General features: G+C 39.1%; 2 protein-coding genes across 2 annotated transcripts in view; both read left to right on the forward strand.

Annotated features, from left to right (window-relative positions):
• The first annotated feature begins 1,725 nt into the window (after nucleotides 1–1,725).
• Nucleotides 1,726–19,439, forward strand: gucy1a1 (guanylate cyclase 1 soluble subunit alpha 1). Its single transcript, XM_036582994.1, has 8 exons — nucleotides 1,726–2,148; nucleotides 2,949–3,007; nucleotides 4,247–4,335; nucleotides 5,034–5,755; nucleotides 8,774–9,259; nucleotides 14,072–14,215; nucleotides 17,022–17,176; nucleotides 18,524–19,439. Exons 1-8 carry the CDS (start codon nucleotides 1,915–1,917, stop codon nucleotides 18,678–18,680), a joined length of 2,046 nt encoding a protein of 681 aa, XP_036438887.1. The 5' UTR covers nucleotides 1,726–1,914; the 3' UTR covers nucleotides 18,681–19,439.
• Nucleotides 19,440–21,903: 2,464 nt separating this feature from the next.
• gucy1b1 (guanylate cyclase 1 soluble subunit beta 1) overlaps nucleotides 21,904–24,677 on the forward strand; it is a 47,683-nt gene continuing 44,909 nt past the window's right edge. Inside the window, exons 1-2 of the mRNA XM_036582995.1 lie at nucleotides 21,904–22,015; nucleotides 22,536–22,609. Coding sequence (XP_036438888.1) covers nucleotides 22,013–22,015; nucleotides 22,536–22,609 — 77 coding nt within the window. The 5' untranslated portion in view covers nucleotides 21,904–22,012. The remainder of the gene's footprint in view (nucleotides 22,016–22,535; nucleotides 22,610–24,677) is intronic.

Consider the following 24,677-nt stretch of genomic DNA (forward strand, 5'->3'; position numbering starts at 1 on the left):
ATCATGGTCCAGTATACTAATATAGAAGTGATGGTGGATGAAGTTTTATAAAGTTCGCTTCATCAAATTCACTTTGTAAAAGGTGTTTTCTCACTGCATTCAAAAACAAGAACTGACTCAGACATGAACCAACTGAACTTACGGTCGGGTCTAGTTCATTTACCACCTGCTTGAGACACTACAGGACCTGTTCATAGCAGCCACGATTCACAATTTAATGGTCTTTTTGGTCATTTAATGCAAATAACAGCATCTAGTTTTGGCTAATTATATACGTTGCTTGCTGTTTAGCTTACCCTAACGGCTGAAACAATGCACTGCACTGTTCTGCACAACCACACAAATGCCTACATTTACACAGAATCAAGTACAATCGAAGAAAGTTTCAATTTTTCTCTGCTGAGCGTGAAATAGTGCAAAAACTCATTCTGTGGCTGTTTGTTGGCTTATGTCAAACTCTCTACAAAGTAATAATTCTAAGAATGGCCACCAACACATCAACATGTCGTCCTAGTTTACATTTTGGTGCACTTGTTGGTCGTGTAATAGTGCTTTGCATCTTCACCACAAAGAGTAAAGGATCCGCTACATTGTGGCTTCAGCCGCAAGTGTTAGAAAACACAGAAGATCCCTCAGTGTGATTAATACTACTTACAGCAGCTCTATCGTAATGTAACATCAATAAAATGCCACGTTGGGGTACATTTGACATTACAGCCTCAAGCCCAAAAAGATTTTATCCTTATTGCCAATTCACATTGTAAACTGTGCCATAAACTGACCTGCTTTCTGTTTGACTGGATGCAAGTTATCTACTCAGACATATAGCCAACAATTATGTTTACAAACATTCTGACCCGGTCTATTGTGTGGAATCTACTCAATCAATTCCCATCACCTGGAATAGGAGTCAAATCCAGAATTTCCGGAATCAAACAGTCCTACACACTTAAAAAAGATTTTCAAGGGTCCTTTAGTAAAGGCAGTGATTCCATACAGTAGAGCTCTGCACCACTTATTCTTTTTCCAGCACCAGACCAACATAAACCAACTGTGCTGTTTTTTTTCCAGCAGGGCAGTCCATCATCACTTCCCACAGGCCGCTGCTGGCTGGACGTTTTTGGTTCTCAGTCCAGCAGTGACACGGAGGTGTTAAAAAACTCCAGCCGCACTGCTGTGCCTGATCCTCTCGTACCAGCACAACACATACTAACACACCACCAGCACATCAGTGTCATGGCGGTGCTGAGAATGATCCATCACCCAAACAATAGGTGGTCCTGTCTCTGTGGGGGCCCTGACCATTGAAGAACAGGGTGAAAGGGGGCTAACAAAGCAGACAGAGATACAGATGGACTACAGTCTGTACTTGTACAACAACAAAGTGCACCTATATAGTAAGTGGAGCTGATAAAATGGACCGTTGAGTGTAGAAACATGAATAGTTTAAATGCTACGGATCGGTGTAAACAGAGCCAGCCTGCTTCAGTCCATCACCAACGTCTTTTTAACGGTTCGCCGCGCGCTCGTGGAACGCGTCGTGACGAGCCCCGCCCACCCGCGCTCTCATTGGCTACTGTGAAAGCAGCTCTGATTAGCTGTGCTGTGATTGGACGGTTGGTCGCGCTTAACGGTTTTTCTCCCCCTCCTCCTTCTCACCAAGCCGCTGTGAATTTACGATGAAGACTGGCCGCGTACGTGTGAGAGAGAGTGAGAGAGGACGAGGCGTCGCTGTTCAAGTTTGAAATAGCCGAATTACAGCACGACCCCTTCCTCCAGCTCTTCATTAACATCATTCAGAAATGACCTCACGCGCAAAAGGGGTCGGGAATGAGTGTAGCCGGACGGAGAGTTTCGCGCACGGAGAGTAGACGGTTTGTTGTCTCACCACGCTGACACCGAGGCGCCGAAAGGATGTTCTGCGCTAAGCTGAAGGACCTGAAGATTTCAGGAGAATGTCCCTTTTCCGTGCTGGTCAGAAACGAAGAACAGGGGGGTTTCGGAGGCGACCGAGCCAGAGATGCGCTGCCGGTGTCCACCGAGGTTCAGAGCAGTGTGGAGAGCTCCGTGCCCAAACGCAAAACGAGCAGGAGCAAAGTTAACCTGCATTCTCTGGGCGAAAGCGTACGAAAACTGGTCTGTCCTGAGGTAACGGTTACGCTCCTGACAGAGACTTGGTTTTTCTTCCTAGCTCTACTAAACGAGCTCTTACTGGCATAAGAAGCTATAATGCGCCTTTATTTGCACATTGAGAGGCTACACTGTGTTTAAAACTCTGTGCTTTTGTCTTCAGAGTAAATACTGGAATGTTAATACTCGTAAAAAAGGTGGTTCTTGAGGGGTTCTTTAGCAAGGGCGTATAGGGAACCTATTATAGAATCTGTATAGAGCCATTTCATGCTTAAATGGTTCTTTGCATGGTAAAATTGTTCTTCAAATCAATGGGGAATGTGTTGTACATGGTTTTTAAACATGGTTCTAGATAACACCAAACAGGGTTCTTCTACTGTTACAAGCCACAATGGTCAAAACATGGTCCTATATGGAACCATTTTCAAAAAGGTGCTATACAGAACCATTTCATGCTTAAATGGTTCTTTGCACAGTAAAATTGTTCTTCAGATTAATGGAGAATGTGTAGTGTATGGTTTTTGAAAATGGTTCTAGATAGCACCAAAAAGGGTTCATCTACTGTCACAAGGCACCATGACCTCGTAACATAGTGCTAGGGAATCATTCTCAAAAAGGTGCTGTATAGAACTTTGATTCTCTGCCAATCTGAAGAACTACTTCACCACGCAAGGAACCCTTTAAGCGTGAAATGGCTCTATGTAGAACTCACGGTTCTAAATCAAACCATTCCCTTTACTAAAGAACCTGTGAACCCTTGAGTGTGTAATATAAACACTCTGATTCTGACAAAGTAATCTGTGTTTTTACATTTTTAGTTTGAGAAACTGAGAAGTGCGATGGTGAGAGTGATAAAGCAGGAAATAGACCTGACCTGGTAAGATGCCTGAGACACATACATTATCACACATTTTATATCCCTTACAGAAAAATCACATGACCTTCACTCGTGAATAATCACGTTATTTAGGCTGTGGATGGTTTACATTTTTATCCGTCATTTATGATTTTTCACGTCACTGTTCACTCATTAGCAGTTTGTTACATCTGTGATCTTATGGTGTCACGTTATCAGATATTATCCACATACGTGTGATCACACTTTGTTTACACTATGGTCTGTGATCACATAGTTTACATTGTCTGTGGTCACATGTGACCACATTCATATCATGTCACATGTGATAGCATATTATTGACATCATTCAACACATAATCACGTTATTCAGTGTCATGTGATTACACGTTTATTTGCATTATGTCACATGATCACATTCACATTGTTACATGTGATAATGTACACTGTCATACGGGATCACATAAACATTGTCATGTCATGTGTGATCAGATATTCACATTCGTGAATGTGTGATCACATTCACAAGTTGTCATATGTGATCACATTTCACATGTGATCGTGTATTCATATCGTGTCACGTGTGATTGCACATTATTCACATTTTTACTCACATTATTCAGTGTCATGTGTTTACACATTTTTTTTGCATTATGTCACATGATCACATTCAGATTGTCACGTGATCTCGTATTATTCACACTGTCATTTGGGATCACGTCATTCACACTGTCATGTCATGTGTGATCAAAAATTATTCACACTATCACGTGATCGCATATTACACATTGTCATATGCAATCACATTTACATTGTCACATGTGATGTATGGTGTGATTTGATTATACTATTCACATCGTCAGGTGTGATCACAGCTTATTCACACTGTCACATAACTTTGTTACGTTGCCACTTGCGATCTCATTCAAATGATATCATGTGAGCACATTATTCACACTGTCACCCGCGATCACATTCACACTGACATATGTGACTGCTTATTATTCACGATGCTGCATTTTTTTACTTGTGGAATGTGATCACATGTGAAATGCAAGTGGCGTTTCTGTAAAGGATGTAGTAAAAAATGAAATATATCAGTGGAATATAACACATAAACTGTGTTATTACTCTTTGAAATGTTATAGTTTAAAGTTACATGAATAATTCAGTGGTTTGCTGACACGCAACGCTCTTTTCATGTTTGTGCGTCCTTTTTTCACAGTTTTTTGCCTAACTCTATGTCATGTGTGTCCACAGCCCTGCAGGACACAACACAGATCTTTGTCAGATGTTGGAAAAACCTGAGGACCTACTAGATGTCATGAAGATATATTCACAGAAAACAGGTACATAAAGCATTGCTTGCTGCTGCTTTATTTGTCTAATTTAGTCTAATATAGATTATCCACAGATGCACAAATTATTAAAGGGCCTATGTCTTAGAAAAAGTAATTTCCTTGCTTTGTTTTAAAAAACAGAAAAATGTGCTATAATATGTTTCAAAATGTACCATTCACTCCTCAGTCAATACGGTCTATATTTGGAAACTAAGCCCATTATGAATTCACTGGTTTTGCAATGTTACAAACAATGCATTTACAAAGATCCAGCTATTAAGCCTGCAGTAGTTTAGCTTTGCCCGTTCACACTGAAGTCATAAGGAGTGTTTCGGCCTGAACTGCATAATAAAAATAGCATGTTTGCTTGTTAGGAATAAAAAGAGGTCAAAAAATGGACACGTAAAAATTAATTATGGCCATTCTTGGTACACAAAGTCATACAAATGTCATAAATGAACCTCAAGGAAAGTAAAATACAAGAAAATTGTAGGATATGTGTCCTACAACAAATTGTCTTATGAAACTCAACTGATTCTCAACAATGTTAGGGTTAGAATGTGAGGTGATTTTAACTGATATTTAGTTTTTATATTTAGAGAGAAGATGAGCATCTACAAAGCATCACACTTTAAACTCTGGCTAGTACGTTATGGTATATGTGTTGCTTATCAGCATACTTTCTCATATGTAACTATGAATTCCAGGCATTCACATGGACATGTTGAAGATATCCTTGGGCTTGGAAGTGTTCCGAGACTGCTATGAGGAGGACAGCCACATTCTGGGCGTGGTCGGGGGCGCCCTCCACGATTTCCTCAACAGTTTCAACGTCCTTTTAAAGCAGAGCACGCCCCCCACTGCCGAGGCTCGCCAGTATGTGAGCCAAGCCTCTGTCCTGTGCCTGGACAAAGACCCTGGACTCCTCACGGTGTATTATTTCAACCCTCACCCCACCGCAGAGCTTTTCTTCCCTGGGATCATCCAGGCAGCGGCTAGGTTCCTCTACTGCACACAGGTGGAGGTCAGGATGGACTTTGCGGGGGCGAAGGACAGCGGCGCCCTCCAGGCCAGCCACCAGCCTCATCTCCTGTACGCTGTGGCAGTGAGGGATGCCAAGAGCCTGACGCCGAGCCCCATGAGGACACACTCGTCTGGGGATATCCCTCTTTCTTTGCTCTACACTACCTTTCCCTTCCATATTCTCTTGGACCAGGACATGGGGCTGCTGCAGATAGGAGATGGACTGAGGAAGCGCTTGGGGCGCAGCAGAGACAGCCAGAGGAGGCCAACGTTTGAGGAGCACTTTGCCATCGTCTTGCCTGAAATACGGGCTAACTTCCAGGGCATCCTGACCATGCTGAACACCCAGTTTATCCTACGAGTGAAGCAACAGCAGTCGTCCGGTTCTACAGCCAGCTCTGGAAAGGTAATCATAAATATTTTACTTGCTCCATGCTGGGTGTCCAGGCGTTCAATGTTAACCGTGGGTCAAATGTAGCATGTAAAAGAGCTTACCTGGACATTTTTTTTTTAGATTGGGCGCATTGCTCTGCTCAGCTCAGCTGAGGAAAAAATAATGCAGCTTTGAGACCTTCAACAGACCACACTGCACTGCTGGCATGTTTTGCCTTTTCTCAGACGATGCAAAATGAGCTTCATGCTGGGTGACCAGGAACTCAATGTTAAACGTGGGCCAACTGCAGCATGTAAAATTGCTTACCCAGCAACATTAGATCGAGTGCATTGCTTACCTAAGATTTGTTGTGTACACCATGAGGAAAAAACAATGCAGCTCCTTCAATACACTGCACTGCACTGCTGGTATATTTTGATTGATGGTGGAATGTAGTTTCTATCTATGGCTGGGCTCAGTTATTTATTATTATTTTTTTAAATCACTCAGATCAAAGAGGCGGAAAAATCAAAGGCTGTCCCAGATTTAGACATAGAAAGAGCTGCTGAGCAAATCACCAGGAGTCAGGACTAATCAGCGCAGAGTAATTAGGGAGATTTTTTTCCTCCTGCTCTTTTCCACTGACCTTAGAACCAGTTTTTTGGGGTGTCAGATAGCTATAAATAGGGTTTAGCGTAGGTTAACTGGTCCTAGATCAGGATGAAAAGGTAACCTCTACGCAGTGAAATTTTTGTTCTGTGGAGGAAGCCCACTCCTACGCAGACGATGAGACTAACACAGAGCCAAATGTCAAGTCATGTAGAAACATCCACTTGTCATAGCATCAAATAATGAAATGTAACCTATTTAAAGCTACTGGCTAAGAATTACCTGGGAGGATTACCACATCATATGTAGATGCATATAAAGGTAAACAAAACATCTGGCATTTTCTCGTTAACCTGGTCTGGTTCTATGTAGTCTGTCCAGTTTTTCACCTTGGAGGCATTCACTCTATCATCTTGTGTTCTGCAAAAGTCAGAGACCAGCCTTCCAGTAAACACAGCCGTTAAGTACAAGTTACTCATTTTCAGGAGATATTTCTGAGGAGATTAAATATAAGATAATCCACTTATATAAGGAAGGAAAATGTCAAATGAAAAAAGTGAAAAAAAAACAGTGTTTCTGTCCATACTTGCACTGTGAGAAGACAACTCAGCGCTATGGGTCTGAAAGGATGTGCAGCTGTCAAGAAGCCCTTACTGAGAAAAGGAAACAGACAAAAAGAGAAAATTAGCAAAACAAACAAAGAAGTTGCTGTTCTCAGAATAACAGACTGACCACCCCAGAGTCCAGACCTCAACATCACTTAACGTGGTTGGGCTTGCTTGGACTGTGAGACTCAGAAAATACAACCAACTTCTAAGACTGAACTTTGGAGGTTTGTAAAAATACCCCTGCAGATTTCTTTGAGAAACTAAAAGCAAGTCTCCTGAAAAGAATGGAAGCTGTAATAAAGGCAGAGTGGACACAATAAATACTGAAATATCTGATATTACATTTAGTTGTTGGGGCTTCTGTGTCATTTCCTTTTAAATATATTTTCTGCTTTTTTCCTGATGCTGAATAATTAACTGGAAAGCTAAAAAAGTAAATGATGGGTGGTCTCTGAACCATACTGCATGTTTGATGACATTCCAGTCATACTGTGATAATTAACTGTACTTAACTCTTGTCCCTCTTAGCCTGCTGCCCATCGACATGTAGGAATAATGTTTAAATCCTCACTGTCCGGCTATTTATTCTTTCTCCTTGGCAATTCACTTGGTTTATAGAGAGAGAGGAAGAAGAAAAGAAAGATAAAATCTCCCCAAAGTACACTGCTGTCTTTCAGGATTGTTGAACCACTATGCACTCAATAGGAGCATGCATTAATCTTCAGTACACTTGTTAAATGTCACCTGAGTTTACACAACGGGCCCCTTATAAGGTCGCTAATCCCTATGGACCGGATCCATAGGGGCTTCACTGTTAAAAAGAACCGTTTTAGGCTACCACAATTAACTGGGCTAATACAATTTGAATGAAGGTGCAATGAAATGGGATAAATCTATATTTGAGAACCCTGCAGCTAAATCTATTACAAAGCCTATTAAGTGCTTATAGTGTGGCCTTATATGTATCACAGTAACTCCCAGACTACTTTAAAATGAGATACTACGCAATTAAACCAAAGCTGATTTTAAGACTACTTTGAGAACTCCCACAGGCTATAATAGTGACAGTAATTAAGAGAGAGACACCTGGTACACCTCTACATGAGACTCATTTCCATTTTGCTGTTCTAGAGCTGTTCATATAAATGATGTTCAAAAGTAGCAACTGTTAGGGCTGCATGATAGGGACATAATACTATGTTGTGGTTATACTGCTATGTACTATGACTGTAAAATGGCTTGCAATATATTACAAACACATGAATGAACCCTTGATAATGACCAGCCTGCTTTATTTTGACCAAACCTACAGTTCAAAACACTAACCACTGGGAAACTTTCATGATGTTCTTTAGTATACTTCAGAGAAAAGCACTTTTAGCACAACATCTGACTGATGTAAGCTCTTTGTGTGAAGAAAACCTGGAGAAGAATTCCAACCAGACTGCACTAAGGGTGCTGTAAAGCAGGAGGAAAAGTCAAAGTGAAAATATATTTCCCTGACAAACTAATATGCTGGTACATCATCCACTGAATGGGTAAAAACACTTGTAGAAAACAATGACTCCTCATCGTCATTCACTTTTGTAACAGTTAGCTGTGGTCCTAGCTCATTAGTTCATCTGAAGAGGCAGCATCTATTATTCATCCAAACTGAAAATCTACCGTTTTCCCTTAGCAATTTTTCCCTCAGCTAATAAGATGTTTTGAAATGTATTTCCTTTTTTTGTCATTGTTTTTTTTCTTTCCTTGTTAAAGAATGTGTTAACATTTGTCAAACAATTTATTGTCCAGTCCTCGCATCCATGCTAAAAGTCATGCTTTCTCATTGTAGCACATGGACCTGAAGGGCCAGATGATCTTCATGTCTGAGATGAACGCCATTCTGTTCCTTGGCTCTCCGTGTGTGGACAAGCTTGAGGAGCTGACGGGCCGAGGCCTTTACCTATCCGATATCCCTATCAACAATGCTCTTAGGGATGTGGTGCTGGTGGGAGAGCAGGCCAAGGCCCAGGACGGCCTGAAGAAACGTCTAGGCAAGGCCAAAGCAGCTCTGGAGCAGGCACACCAGGCCTTGGAGGAAGAGAAACGAAGAACTGTGGAGCTCCTCTTCACCATCTTCCCTGGTAACGTGGCCCAGCGCCTGTGGCAAGGCCTCCCTGTGCAGGCCAAGAAATTCGACCGAGTGACAGTGCTGTTTTCAGACATCGTGGGCTTCACGGCCATTTGCTCACGCTGCACGCCCATGCAGGTGGTCACCATGCTCAGTGAGTTGTACACCCGCTTCGATCGCCACTGTGGTGAGCTGGATGTGTACAAGGTAAGCTATGGTAAAGCTCACTTTTAGAACCATGGCCCAAAGCCCATCATATTTACTAAGCTTTTCATGGATGTTTGAAGTGAGGGTTTCATCATTAATAAAATGTGCACGATTTATGCTTAATATAGTTGATCAGACATGTTTGCTTCTTTAGTTTTGCACTGGAGCTATAAGCCTAAAGTAGCTAACAAGTAATGGAAGACTGTAGCTGTGTTTAGCACTGTACAAACGTAATGCGTGCGTAAATCATCTCAAACTTGCCTCAAACTGTGTTGCTCATAAGACTTGTTTATGTGATTGCTGACACTTTATGGCAGATCAATAAAATTATTATAATATTTAGCCTTCAAGGTGGCAGCTACTACTGTTTGTAGGACGGCAGAATATTTTGATAATTTATTATAGATAACAGCATGACATATAGTGTAGGGGGCTACTATCCCACTTCTGACACCAGCAAAGGTGTCAAAGGTAACACACAGCAAAAATGGGCTAGTCATTTTCTTCCCTGGTGTCAGGATAGCCAATCCATTAGTGAAAGCTGGAGCAGCAGCAGTAGTAATAAACTTCATAGGTGTTCTGATTCGTCGAGAGGTCATTTCAATGGGCAGAAAAAATGCATGGTAAGTGTCAAGTGTGGTGTGAGGCCATGACATTAGGCCTAATTGTGTGAGCCTCCGGTATGAGAGTTGACAGCCATCCTGCAACTTTTAAAGACGTCCATCAGTCTGGTACTTACCTACTAGCTACTTTTACCTAATGATTGCATGCTGGGCATTCTAAAAATAGCTACTGGGTAGTTTTCAAAAGTGTCTCAAAAGAGCTACTATAAACATTATGCTTCACCATGACTGCTACTACTGTTTTAGCTACATCACTTTTTTGTTCATTTTTATAGATAACAGTATGTCATGCAGTCTCAGAAACCTCATAAGCAATCCTATTTAAGATTACTCAACTAGACACATTTTCATCCAAGTGTGTGATGATTAGCAACATTTTAGCTCTAGTGCAGCTCCCAATAAGCAAATTTCAGACACTACTTCAAAAAGAAGAAAATACAGTATTCCTATTTCTACATGCTCTCTATTGTAGGACCTAGTTGCACAATGGTCCTACCTTTTGTGCTCAGCATTCTAAGTCCTAGATGCACATTTTGCCACCAACCACAAACCATTACCTCACAAGTTTAACTCTTAAACATGTCTTGACAGACTGGCTACATTTCAGATGAGCAGAAAACTGTGTACATTTGATTTTAACCAAAGAGTTGCTTTAAATGCTTTCAGTAGCATAGTTTTGAGGTCTTCGTTATTTCCATTTTTGCGTAAGGGGTTCAAGAACCATCATTAGATGTACAGTTGTACTGACACTATCTTTATACCAATCCAAGAGGATACATTTCATCAAGACTTGGCAATAATGTTGACTTTTTCAAGTTTACAGTAATGATCAAGTTCTGATTTAACATTACATCTTTGGTTGACCATGAAGAGATCTGAACCTTTGTAATAATGCACTCTGCTAGGACCAGTATCACTCAATGTCGAAGCTTATGCACTGTTAAAATTCATATTTGAAACTGTTTTAATTTTTAAGACTACACAGAGCTCTGGTTGAATTGTAAGGAACAATACAGAAGGTAAGATATTTTTATGTTTAAATGGTCCAAAACAATACTCTTCACTTTAAGAAGAGTCTGAAAGAGTTCTTAATAGGGTTTTGGGCTTTGACTACAGCAAAATACTGGCTCACAACCACATTTTCATTAGGAATCAGTCTGTGTCATTCATAATTTATGTTCTCAGCAGTGTGATTTGTTGATCTTGGAAGCATAAAGGCAGCTCAGCATTGTTTTCTGCTTGATAGATTTATATCCAAACTTGTCCATTAATTTAACTTGCCTCCACTTAATCATAGCTGAAGTGTTGTACCAAGGAAACAGTGACGAGTTGCAACAACTGAATTAATGTCTTGCAAATTCGTGACAAAGCTATGTTGATATCTGTTTGATCAACATAAATTTTGCTGTTGGGATAGAAGCTGCATGAGTCCCTAGGATGACTGTTTTTGGTATACTGTGAAATCCGCCCTCCACTCAAGATTTCATAGCAAACGAAGAGAAAAAGAACTTTTGGCAAGCTCTCTCGAAGACCCTACGAAGTCGAAAACCTACGCGGTCCTTTCCCCTTTATCTTAGCCAAAGTGCTTTAGTGAGGACAATCGTTCATCAGCCGATCTTTCAGCCAACTGCTCGTAATCTGCTGGGAGGTTGGCTAATGTAATCAGTGTCTCTGCTAAAGTAAAACATCTCCTCCACGCTGGAGATGGATCTCTTGTAAAGGACGGCAGAGGAAGAGTTTAGTTTGGGACGCCGCTTTGCTTACATTCTTACGGAACGGCTCTGTCCTAAAATAGATCTCCCTCTTAACCTGGCAGCGTCGTCTGCCAGCTGCTCTTCTATGTGGGGAACCAAAAACCATGGAAATCTGTGTTGGAAATCTGTGTGGCTTGAGCTCAGGAGATAAGGAAACGTTTGAATGAATCTGTTCAAAATTAACTTGTAATACATATGTAATGCTCTCAGCTGTGTTCATGGTGCACCAAAGAAGTATCATGAAATCAGACCGGCAAAGTGTGATATTCTGCCCATTGTAATCTTTTTGCACACTTGAAAAATTAGCATTAATCCCTAGGTTGTGAAATTCATTTTGTTGGATTGCGATTAGGATTACTCTTTAGTGTCAGGTTTTTTTTCCAAAAAAAGTTAGGACGCTGTGCAGAATGTAAATAAAAATAGAATGCAATATGCAAATCATGTAAACCATATTTTTAAAGGAAAATACTACAAAGACAACATACCAATTGTTGAAACTGAGAAATTTTATTGTTTTTTGAAAAAGATATGCCCATTTTGAATTTGATGCCAATAACACGTTCCAAAAAAGTTGGGACAGGGTCATGTTTACCACTGTGTTTCATCACTTCTCAGTTTCATCAATTTCTCAGTTTCAACATCTGATATGTTGTCTTTGTACTATTTTCTATTAAATATATGGTTTCAATGATTTGCACATCATTGCATTTTGTTTTTATTTACATTTTGCACAGCGTCCCAACTTTTTTGGAAATGGGGCTGTATATAGCAGGATTCAACGTTAATGTCTGCCATGAATGCTGAATACTGAAAGGAGTGGTGATGTGTTATTCATGAACGAGTTGGCTCTTTTAGGCGAATGTTGGGAGATGACTTCCCTTTTTTTTTTGGGGGGGGCGGTAAATTTAGACAAGATAATGCCTAGATGTTATGACACTGAAGCTGAAAATCAAAGGACCCCTTCCTGGATCTCATTGAAACATGACGGCTGCAGCCCCTCATTATCCCCAACACCTGCTGTGGTTTCATCATCAGTTTGTCTCTGGTTTTGTTTTTGGCAGTTTTCACGTGATTCTTAGCTGTGTTTCCAAGTGTGCCTCATTAGTTCCTAAGATTTTTTACTTTTTTCCTGCCTTTGATGGTTGATGGCTAGTTGATGGATTCGCCTGTGTTTTGCCCATGTGCTGATCCCTGCCTCTCTTAATTCATCCAGAGAGGCTGATTCAGTTTTCATATAAATAACAAACATAATGGATTTTTTGTTAATTAGTTAATTAGGAGGTAGACTAAGGTTTTATTGAAAATTAAATGATAAATAATATCACTGTCTAAGCTAATTTTGAAAACCAAAAAACTGTCTGTGCTACTGAATGAAGAAGCCAATTGATCTGACTCACTGAAAAGAGCCAGAAAAGCCCATCACTAGAAAACAGTGTTTTGAAAAATCTCCCTGTCATTTCACATGTGTAAGCGAAAAAGGCCACTTGCCTATCAGGAGCAGTAGACATGTTTGTGAGAATACAATGGTAGTTCTTAATAATAATACAGAAGACACACACACACACACACACACACACACACACACACACACACCTCTCTGTCTCTTGCACTCTCTCTCTGTTTTGCTACAGAAGACTAAAGCAAAAGCTTTAAAGCACAGATAACTGTTTTGTTATGACTGTTTTTGCACCAAAGAATAAGAGAAAATTTAGATGTTACATATAAGAATAAAGGTAATAATAGCCTTTATTTTAAGAATAAATTAATAGTTTTTAAGTAATTTGTGTATGTATGCTTATTTATATTATAAAAATGTTTTTAAAGGCAAAAATTTTCAGGACCCTATAAACAGTACAGACTCTCAGTCCACTTGCTGACTTCACATTACTGTGATATTTGTTTCTCAGTTGAAATTCTTGTACTACCATATTATGGAATCTCAAAAAAGACAAATGTCTGAAACGAACAGGCTAAGTCAAAAGTATAATTGAACACAAAAGACAGATTTGAAAAGGGAAGATTTTAATTATTTAATCGAACACAACATTAACATTTTATATATATATATATGTCTTCCTTCTATCATTTACTGGCTATTTATGTTGTTCACCTTTTTACCTTTCCTGATTTCTTGATTCTGGTTAAATGTTTCAGCATTATTTTACTATGTTTATGGCTTGCATGAACAACTGGCATGCTTGTGATTTTATGACTGAATATTTTACAGATTCTAAGCGGTAACTTCATTGTCAAGAACACATCCTAAAACAGAATCAGCACCTTTCCACGCACTATTTTTAGTTTAGAAAGCTTGCGCATCATTGTTGCACTGCTGTAAAATGCCACCAGAAACATCGCACTTCGGCCACAAGTGTGAGCACTGTTGGTTTAAAGGGTTAATGAACTTGTTTTTCGTTTGCTTTCCTCTATTTTAGGTGGAAACCATTGGAGATGCATACTGTGTTGCCGGAGGCTTGCACAAAGAGAGTCCGACCCACGCTGTACAAATTGCTCTCATGGCCCTAAAGATGATGGAACTGTCCGATGAGGTCACAACCCCCATGGGGGAGGTCATTAGGGTCAGTGTCACATCACATATTAGAGTCTTTGTCAGTTACTAAACAGAGAACACAATGAAAAATTGATGCACTTAATTTACTTTATTCGAATGTGAACATTATTTTCACATTAATACAGCATACTATATCAACCCAGGTTTGCCTCTCAGTTTACAGTAACTTTGTTGATGTGTATTCATGTGGAAACTATGTACACATCTGAATAAGGTAAATTCAGTGTGTCAGTTTTTTTTCCAGTGAAGTTCTGTCATAATCTGTCTTTTTATCTTTCAAATGCCATTTTCATATTATTGCAGGTTATAACTTTATGGCCAAAAGTATGTGGACAGCCCTTAATTATTAAGTTCAGGTGTTTCCACACTCACTGCTATCAGATGTGTAAAATGAAGTGCATATGCAGTCTCCATAGACAAACACTGGGCCACTGGATGCACTGGAAACATGTTCTCTGGAGTGGTGGATCACAACCTGGCAGTCCAGCAGATGAATCTGGGTTTGGCCGATGCCAGAAGAATGCTGCCTACCAGACTGCATAGTGCCAACAGTAAAGTTTGGTGGAGGAAGGATAATGGGCTGTGGCTGTTCTTCAGAGTTTGGGCTCAGCCCCTTAGATCCAGTGATGATTGATGTTAATCCTACAGTATACAAAGACATTTTAAATAATTATATTTTTTCAACTTCATAGCAAAGGCCTGTTAGTGTTCCACCATGACAATGCAAGCTCCATAAAGATGGTTTGAAGTTTGATGTGGAGAAACTCCAGTGGTTTTCACAGGGCCCTGACGTCAACCCTACAGACCATCTTTGGGATTAACTGGAACATTGTGAGCCAGGCTTTCTCCAACATCAGGGGACCTCACAAATGCTCTCTTGACTGAATCGGCACAAATTCCCACAGACACACTCCAAAATGTTGCGGAAAGCCTTCCCAGAAGAGTTTTAAAAGTCTTTTAAGGAGGGCCAACTCCATATCAATGCCCATGACAGGTGTTTACATATTTGTGGCTATATAGTGCTGTTACGACCCATCTAGGGTAGGCCGCAACATAAAAGTGTCTCCCCCAACTTCCCATTACCAACCCGCCAGACCAATCACACTCTAACATGTTTTACTAGTCTCATACCTCTCCAAATCAACTAACTTACCTGAACAAAACAAAAGAAACAAAAATACAAAAACATAACTCCCTCAACAAAAACAAAGACAAAGACAAACCCCAAAGAAAATAAGGCTACACCCACTACAGCTTTCAATCTAGAAGTCTTTTAAGAAAAGGCTTCACATACCACCACGGTGGACAGTTTCACACAATACATTAGACTAGCAACTACACAGAGAGTAGGCCCAACTTCTCCATGTTGGAACTTCTTGGTCTGGCAACAACATGAAGGGAAGGAGGAAGAGCCTTGAGGAAACCAGTCACCAGGCTTATAAGCTCTTGCCCCGATCTCAGCACAGCCAATCAGCGCGCCATTACACCTCCCTCAGCAGCAGCACCTGGTGGCTATGATAGACGGGAGAGCAGGAAGCTGACGAGAACTGAAGCTTGTGCAAGAGAGGAAAGAAAAAAAAGACATGTAAATAATACGTTGTTGGACGTAACAAGTGTACTTTACACCTCTTACGCATGGTCCTTTATAGTTCAGTTTGCGAGTGTTGAAACAATTATTTGCTGTGCTGATTTCAGACATTTTAAATTCCATTGCACAAGCTAATTTCCCACAGGACCTTTTCTCCCAAATGTCTTACTGTTCATGCAGCATGTATCATCTAAATACAGCATGTTCAGTTTATTCATAGCAGAGTAACTGACAAACAGGATTAATTTTTTTTTCCCTATTTATTTATTTGTTATTTGTATTTTTTCAGAAGACAACAGGCTCTTACGTTTTGGCACTAAAAAGACGCTGTGAGGAGAATGGCCTGCCGAGGCACAGAAGTGTTCTCACGGTTTGACTAGAGCGAAGAGAGCATGAGTTATGATTTTCGTCCTGCTAAATGACATTGTCATGATTCATTTGTTAAACACCGTTAGATAAGTAAATGTCCAGAAAGCTTTTCTGGGATGCAATCTATCAGTGAGATATAGATATTACATTATCCTGGACAGACAATTTAAACTCAGCCTGACAAACGAGATATTAGGTGAACCGTGACGAGCAGCTTTTGTGATTTACGGAAGTCACGTGCCTTAACCATCTTGCTGCTTTTACATTTTACTCAGCTTACTTTATCATTCAGATCTGACTTGTCTGACTGCTTAAGCTCCACAGTTTTATGGAGCATTAAGGGTTTTCTGTTAGGGCTGAATGATGGTGGACAAAAGACCAGATTGTGATTCTATTGCTATGTATTACGATTGTGATATGCTTAAATGGTAAAGATTATCTTGCATTATTTTGACTTGGACATTATTTTGACCAAGATTATTTATGGTTGTTGGATCATGTGGATGCCTTAATTCATCAACATACTTCCAGCACACTCATTTGTGATTGGAGGATACTCACAGCACAAAATGAACAAATTGTTGATTGATTAGAAAGTGACGAATGACCTGAATGGCTCTGTTTACATCTTAATGATTGAATTACACAGAAATTCCAATGTAATTGCTCTGTAAGTTGAATTTAACAGATACTATGTCATTGAATGTTCACTAAAGACAAGGTGAACTTCTACGGAGTATCTGGAGTGGATTATTAAAATTAAGTTGCTTTAATGATCATAATTATCGTGTTTTAATGATCGTGTTTTGAATGTCAGTGATTTTGATGTATTCATCTATTAATCTGTGCTTCTTAGATGCGTATTGGCATCCATTCTGGCTCCGTTCTGGCTGGCGTGGTTGGTGTAAAAATGCCCCGATACTGCCTTTTTGGCAATAATGTCACTTTAGCCAACAAGTTTGAGTCCTGTAGTCTACCAAGGAAGATCAACATCAGCCCCACCACCTACAGGTACAGCAGCTGGCAACCAGCACATCAGCATTTTTCTCATTTGGTCTAAACACTTAATGACAATTCTATTTCTGTTTCTTAGTTTCCATTCTGTACTTCTTCATTTCCATGTGGTCACACACATTTTGTTCTACCACCCTTTCTTCAACTGATGTAAATGTATATCTTTAATAGAAATTTTAAGAAATTTTTACAAAATTCTGATAACTGATAATACCAACTGAGATAATTAAATGATTAATAGACTCCAATGGATTCCCTCAAACAGTGTTTTAATAATCATTTCAACAGCAAATAACCCAGAAAATAGTATTTTTTTGTGTTATTTTACTTTAATTTTACTACCACCAGCCTAGTGGTACACACAGTACCGTGCAAATGTCAGACAGCAGCCATCATTTATTTAATGTACAGTCAAAATGGTCATTAAGTGCAAGTTATTCATTTTTCAGTGTCTGGAAAAAAACAGGAAAACACATTTAACAGAAAGTTACACAGGAGAAATATAGTTTTTAATATTTACTGTTTGTTCATATTTATTATATTTAGTGTTTAGTGTGTCCACTCTTTGCCTTGATTACAGCTTTTGTTCTTTTCAGGAGACTTGATTTCAGTTTTTTAGAGAAATTTGCAGGGATATTTTTCCACATCTCCGAAGTTCAGTCTTAGATCTTGGTTGCATTTTCCTCTTCTCACAATCCAAATAATTCCAAACACATTCAATGTTGGGGTGGTCAGTCCATTGTTCTGAGAACACTAGCAGTTTCTTTCTTTTCACCTATTTTCTTTTCTCAATCAGAACATCCGTTCAGATCCATAGCGCTGAGTTATCTTCTCACAGTGGAAAGGTGGACAGAAACACCTGTAGATTTTTTAAAAATCCGAAGAGTAGAGCTTGATTTTCTCCTCTCTCTAAAAGATACAAGCTTTATAAGTGCCGTTTATCTGATGGGGACAGTTTTGGTGGCCTACCAGGTCTTGCATGGTTGTTAGGAGTCCTATTTCCTTCCATTTCCTCTGTAGCTTTTAATCACTATTTGGAAAAAATGGTGTTTTTTTCACAAAAAAAATTTCCTTTGACTTTCTCTTTCCTTATAAAAGTGAAGCATCTTATACCTAATCTCCTCAGAAAATATCGCCTGAAAAAAAAACAAACTTGTACTTAATGGCTGTTTTGACTGGTCAACTGATGCAGAACATGAAAGTAGATTTATTAGAGCACTTTTCCAAATACACAGCGCATGCAAACTACTAAATTTCATTCAACACTGTTAGGCTCTCCTCTGCCAGATGATGTGAGAAATTACCTGCCTTTTGAAGCTGTGCTTTCTGCCCTGTCCGCCCCAGGTTGCTAAAAGATCGCCCCGAGTTCACATTCATCCCGCGGTCGAGAGAGGAACTTCCGCCCAACTTCCCCTCCGACATCCCTGGCATTTGTTACTTCCTCGAGGCGTCCGATCGAAGGACAAATGACACTCGCAGAGACTCAGCAACAGAAACATAAATAGTTGCTCTCCGACGACAAACACTCTACACAGTGGGTTGATTACTGCCTGGTGCTGTACGCAGTATATATCTCTTGAGCTGAGCCAGAGGTAGCAAGTAATTCAGCAATAGAAAGTTGCCAAAAAGTGTCCGAAAGAAAAAAAATGGCTTATTTAAAAAGGGGTTGACTAAGCACTGTTTATGTTTTGCTTCGTAGGATTCTTTCTTGAAGCCACCTCAGACTTTGGGTCACAGGTATTATGCAGAGCATCTGAAAGACTGACCATGTCCTAGTACTTTCTGAAGGGCCACTTTCATTTGGATTTCTCCACGGAAACCATCCAAATCGTACTTTGGAAAAAGTCTAAAGTCTCTAAGTTTGAGTACTTCCAAAAAAGTTTCTCTCTGTTATTGCTTGTACTGATCCTCCTTAGATATGCACATACGCAGTGAAATCACCAGTGTTTTATTAACTCCAGAGCTAAAAGCCACAGGAGTTCATTGAACACTAGTCATTTTTACTTATGTAAAAGTGTCAAAGTGAAAATAATCATTTTAACACTCTGAATACAGCACATTCGACTCAATGTCTGGATCACGTCAATGTATTTGCTCACAGTGGATGAAAAGTCACAAAATCACAGTAGGCCTAACTATATCACAGCATAGCTTGACCACAATGAATGTTCAATTATCCTGAAAATATAAACATTTATAATGTTTCATTGTGACTTTTTTGTATTGTGATAGAGCTATAATAAACATTGTGACTACTCAAGATGTGTCTTTTGATACACTTTTTTTTATTTTCTAAATATATTCATAATGAGAGTTGGGATGTAAACAAAGTTGTTCAGAGTGAAATGAAATGGTTCACTGTAGAAAAACATACCAACTTTGATTTCTTTACAGTAGTGTTGATAGGAACCAGGGGCTGCTATTTCTACAACACATAAGTCTCCAAAGAATCTGAAAAAATGCATTTCTTTGGGGACTATTTTACCTTATGACACGCTTGTATCTCTCTGCTATAAATGGACTAACCTTTTTAAAACTATCATAAAACATCAGACATCAGGCAATAAATTTGCAAGTATTTAATGTAATAACTTTCTGTGATTTAGAGGCATTAAACTCTTCAGAGGTCTGGTTCCTATCACCATTGCAACTCTCCATTCTGGCTCAGCAAAGTTCTCGAGAATTTAGATCTTAACAATTTAATAATCCAGAATTGCTAAAATAAATTGTGGAATTCCCCTTTAATGGGTAAAACATACGATTCCTTATGAAATGCTGTTGATCTAACACCAAGATACAAATTACTAGGGCTTTCACAGGTACTCGATAAAACTAGACTAGTTATATTTTAAATAGCCACTTATATATATATATTTTTTTTGCCATGTTTTTACAAATCTTTTAATGTGAAGTCCTAGTTTTAAGCATTTCAGAATCTTTGAAAGCTTCTTTGTGGGTTGTTTTTGTTTCAGTTAAGTCAAATTTTTATTGTTCGGCCTTTGTTAAAACTGATTTTATTTGGACGAGGCATCTAAATAATTACTTATAAAACTGATAGTGGCAGCCGTAGGAATGACTAACACATTAAAAATATAAAAGCAACATGAACGTTCACTGCAGTTTTGTGGTCTTCATTATCATTTTATATCCTTATTCACAGTCATTAACCTACAAGTGATAATTGTAGGCCTATTATTTCAGTTCTGTAATCCTTGAATTGATATCTGGCTCTTCAAGGTTATTGCAGGTTATTGCTAATTGAGTAAAAATGGCCTTTCCCACTATGGTAGAAATGTCTCAGATAAACTTTCCACAGTGATGTTATTATCTGAGGAAAGAAAATTCCAGAAGAAAGCCTCGCACAACCTTTTGTTCCCCTCACAGCATTAAACAGTATAATCCGGTTGGAACTGGTGGTGCAGTAGAAGGGAAGGAGCAGGAGTAAATTCACACAGCGCTCCTTCAAAGCCATAAAGAGAGGATATGCCTTGATAAGCAATGACGAGGATTACTCAACTTTCATCGTTCAAAAGTTTGGAATTACTGTTCATAATAACAGAAAAGCAAATTTGAAGTAGCATGAAGACATCGTTAAAGCTTCAAACCGAACCAGTCACTCAATGCATAATGAAATCAGTCCATTTATGAAAGCTAACGTGCTAAACCAGCCTGTTTTAAAACTGGTGTTTTGGTAAAGAAAACCAAGTCATTTCATACGCTCACCTATTCAGCCAACAACAGTTTAGCTCCGCCCCCTTATACTGTAGTTATAAGGAGAGTTTCATCCTGGCCTGCCTTTTTAATAAAGCACAATGCACAAAATGAAGGTGAGCCAATGAGAACAGAGCACATTTACATACATCAGTCTTTAAGGCGCAGTAACAAAAACAACCTGTTTTGTTCTAATAATAAAAAGAGGTTGGAAAGCGAATTATGACTGTGTTTGGAGTGTAAACCCACACTAACGTCCTCAGGACCGCAGAGGGGAAAAAAATATATAATACAAGAAAAATGTAGGATATTGGCCTTAATAGCTGTTGTTATTTTATCCAACAATAACTAAAACAGTGCAGACTGTATAAATAATATAAGGTGGACACTAGAAAGTAAAATTATAAGATTTTTTTTTTACATGAAGACGTTATTAAATGATACATCTACAAGCTTTTCGATTTTCACAGCTTCTCAGAGATTTCTTGATTAATGTCTAAATAATTGCTTAGAAAACAAGTTGGTTTTATATTGATAAAGTCAGCCATTCCAAACTTGACAGGTTTAGGAACCATATACAACACATTCATAATGCAAAGAACCGTTTAAGCATAAACTGGCTCTAATTAGAACCATTGCCTTTATTATAGAACCCTTGAAGAACCGTATTTTTAAAGCGTTTACATTTACAAAGCTTAGCTTAAAAAGCTAATAAAACAAAACCGGTTATACATTTTCAGCATCGTAACAAATAACATAAGAATTATTCCCAACAAGTTATGAAAGGCGTGGAAAATTATAAACCAAATTATTTCTATACGTTAATATCACCCGCTGACTTACTGCACATGCGCAGCCTCATTCTCACGCGCGGACAGATTTTGACGGCACCTCGATGAGTTTCACTGGAGGCTAAACGTGATTGGCTGTCCGTGTACGGGACCCGCCCCACAGTGGCGCATCCTCGAGCTCTCATTGGCTACGGCGCGCGTCAATCAACCCGGAACCAGTCACAGGAATGGTGGGTTCCCACGTTAACGGCTGCCAGCGCTATCCGAGCTGCCGCTGGGTGATTTAATTTAATATCTGGGCGAAAAAAGAAACCGAAGGAGCTGTCAGATCATGGTAGGTAACGTTCATATATTCGCTAAATTATACGACAGCCTTTATACGTAGATAGCTGTTTGAGAAGCGGAGTGTCGAGAGCTTTATTTTGCACTATAGGACACGGTTGCATCGCGCATAGGCGAATACTAACGAGGCTGAAGTCAGCTTCTTATTCGCGAGATACTTCCCGTTCCACCTTAAATGATGCGGTAGTTACACTCTGGCGCAGACGCCAGAACGTAACTGCTGCACTATTTAAGGTGGAACGGGAAGCCGACTTCAGCCTCGTTAAAAATTAGCTGTAAAAATATTCATTTCACAGAGACAAGCATACGATAGGCCGTGGTTCTTGTGTTTTCAGTAGCTTTAGTCAGGCTGTTTGCTGTTTACTGAATTGAAAAGGCAGTACCGTTTAGCCTACATGCTACACTGGGGCTGCCACACATTTCTCTCAGTGAATGTAAACAGTTTACGGTTAAGAAATGCTCCTTATTAATCTGCATGTTAATGCTAATGCTTATCTTTCTGTTTTATGCAGTACGGCTTTGTCAACCACGCTTTGGAGCTTCTGGTGTTAAGAAATTATGGGCCAGATGTGTGGGAAGATATCAAGTGAGTATTAAGGGGAATTTCACCGTTTTTTCAATATTACTGCATAATTAAACCGTTACGATGTAAACACTGCCATCCAGAGAGGCTGGATGTGTGAATGTAATATTCTAGAGAAACTCACTAACTCAGAATTGTTTATAACAGTGGTGAGATCAACCAGATATCTGAAGTGTTTAATAACTCTTAAAGCTGCTTTAAAGAAACTTAACTGTTAGCTACTCCACTCAGTTAGAGGTGGGTGATGTGAAAAAAATGTCATATCACAACACTTCATAAAGTTTTCACAAATGATGTGTCACGATATACATTTTTTACATATATACAGATATACATTTGATGAATTGGAAAGGACAAAACTACCACATTTAAAAATACTATCAAAACTACGAATACAATCATTTATATTTATATATGTAATTTATTTAATATTTCACATACTATGCTGCACTAAATCTAATAGGACTAATTGGTTATTCTAAATGGGACTAACTGTGCTCTCTTTGTAATCAGACCTGCAGTTGGGAAGTGTTTTTTAAGTATTGACAATATCCATGATATTCTCAGAAATGCTTATTGTGGCATACTGAGACATCATTTATAATGATAATGATAAATACTGTCATATTGCCCAGACTTAAGCTCAATGGTTATGAATACACTGTCTCGGTTTTGGTCTAAAACGTAGATTTTTTTAAAAATACATGTATGGCAGAGAGGTACTTGTGTGGTGTTGTAAGGCAAAATAGCACCCAAACTACTTGTTTTCATATTTTATTATCAACATAAAATGTTAAATGAGTTCAATGGTTGAACCAGTTCACATTAAAATACTCTGAATGACTTTGTTTACTTCCCAGCCATGGGCGTAATTTCCAGGACCACCATCCCAATAATTAATTTTAGTTATAAAAACATTGTTTTTTACTAATATAATGAATTCTACTGTAAATAAATGTATTGGTATTACCAATACTGATATAATACACATTGACTGAAATATTATTGTAGCCTCCTCCTCCCAGGACTAATGTTATCCATTTGTCCCCTGATTGCACCCAGAGTAGTAAAAACGTTATTTTTATGAATTAATGCATGAAATAATAGCTACAGCTTATCCCTTTCAAACCCAGTAGAAAAAACTGACCACGATTGGACTTATCTAACAAGTGTTAGTATACCTTACTATATCACTGGAGAAGAAGGTCTCTTATTGGCTTATTGTCAAACCAACCATTAAAATCACTGCATATTTAGGCTGGAATTCTTGTTCTAAGACTAGGCCCCACCTTCTCAATAGCATTTTAGGATTAAGACCATCTTAACTGGTAGAGAGAGTGTTTAGTGTGATGCTCGCTTTACCATTAAAGAACTATCTTTGTGTTAAGATACTTTCGGGAAACACTGACTAGATTGTTATATTTTTGCATGTTTCCAAAAGCTGTTTAATAGTATTGTCATTTCTTTCACATAGCTGCAGACCCTCAGACACAAGGTCCTGGTCAACCCCTCCAGTGTTTTACACCCTTGATCTCAGCGACTGAAACAACATTTTCGAAAATTATGAAAAAAATCAGCGTAATTTCCCCTTTTAACTAAACTACCCCTAATATAAGATTTAATTAATTTACAATGAGCATGCATACCTCCTTTTCTCATACACATTTTCAGTCTTGTGGTCTGCAGGATTTGGGTTACATTTATGGCCCGTGTAGTTTCAAATCTCAAATTAGTAAACTGCACTGATTTTAGACTGTTGCAGTGCATAATGTAGCTGAATATACAGTGTAGTACAGTGGTCTCCAACCCTCCTCCTGGAGATCTGCTTTCCCGCAGAGTTCAGTTCCAACCTGCATCAAACATGCTTACCCAACACTGATGCATCTGATCCAGCCAATCAAGGACATCTGAAGCAGTTAATTAGCTGGAGCAGGTGTGGTCGATTGTAGCTGGAAGTCTGTCTGCAGGAAGGTTGATCTCTGGGTCCAGGCCTGGTCACTGGTGTAGTAGATACAACTGATGATAATGGATGCCAAAAAAGTGGTGATGTAGAAGTGCCCAGGCTCCCCTT

This window comes from Colossoma macropomum, unplaced genomic scaffold (assembly GCF_904425465.1).
Source record: "Colossoma macropomum unplaced genomic scaffold, Colossoma_macropomum, whole genome shotgun sequence".
Classification (NCBI taxonomy): Eukaryota; Metazoa; Chordata; class Actinopteri; order Characiformes; family Serrasalmidae; genus Colossoma; species Colossoma macropomum.

Coding starts and splice junctions, on each gene's coding strand:
- gucy1a1 (XM_036582994.1), top strand. CDS start 1,915: ATGTTCTGCGCTAAGCTGAAGGACCTGAAGATTTCAGGAGAATGTCCC. Junction 2,149..2,948: donor GAAAACTGGTCTGTCCTGAG/GTAACGGTTACG, acceptor TTACATTTTTAG/TTTGAGAAACTGAGAAGTGC. Junction 14,216..17,021: donor CCATGGGGGAGGTCATTAGG/GTCAGTGTCACA, acceptor TGTGCTTCTTAG/ATGCGTATTGGCATCCATTC.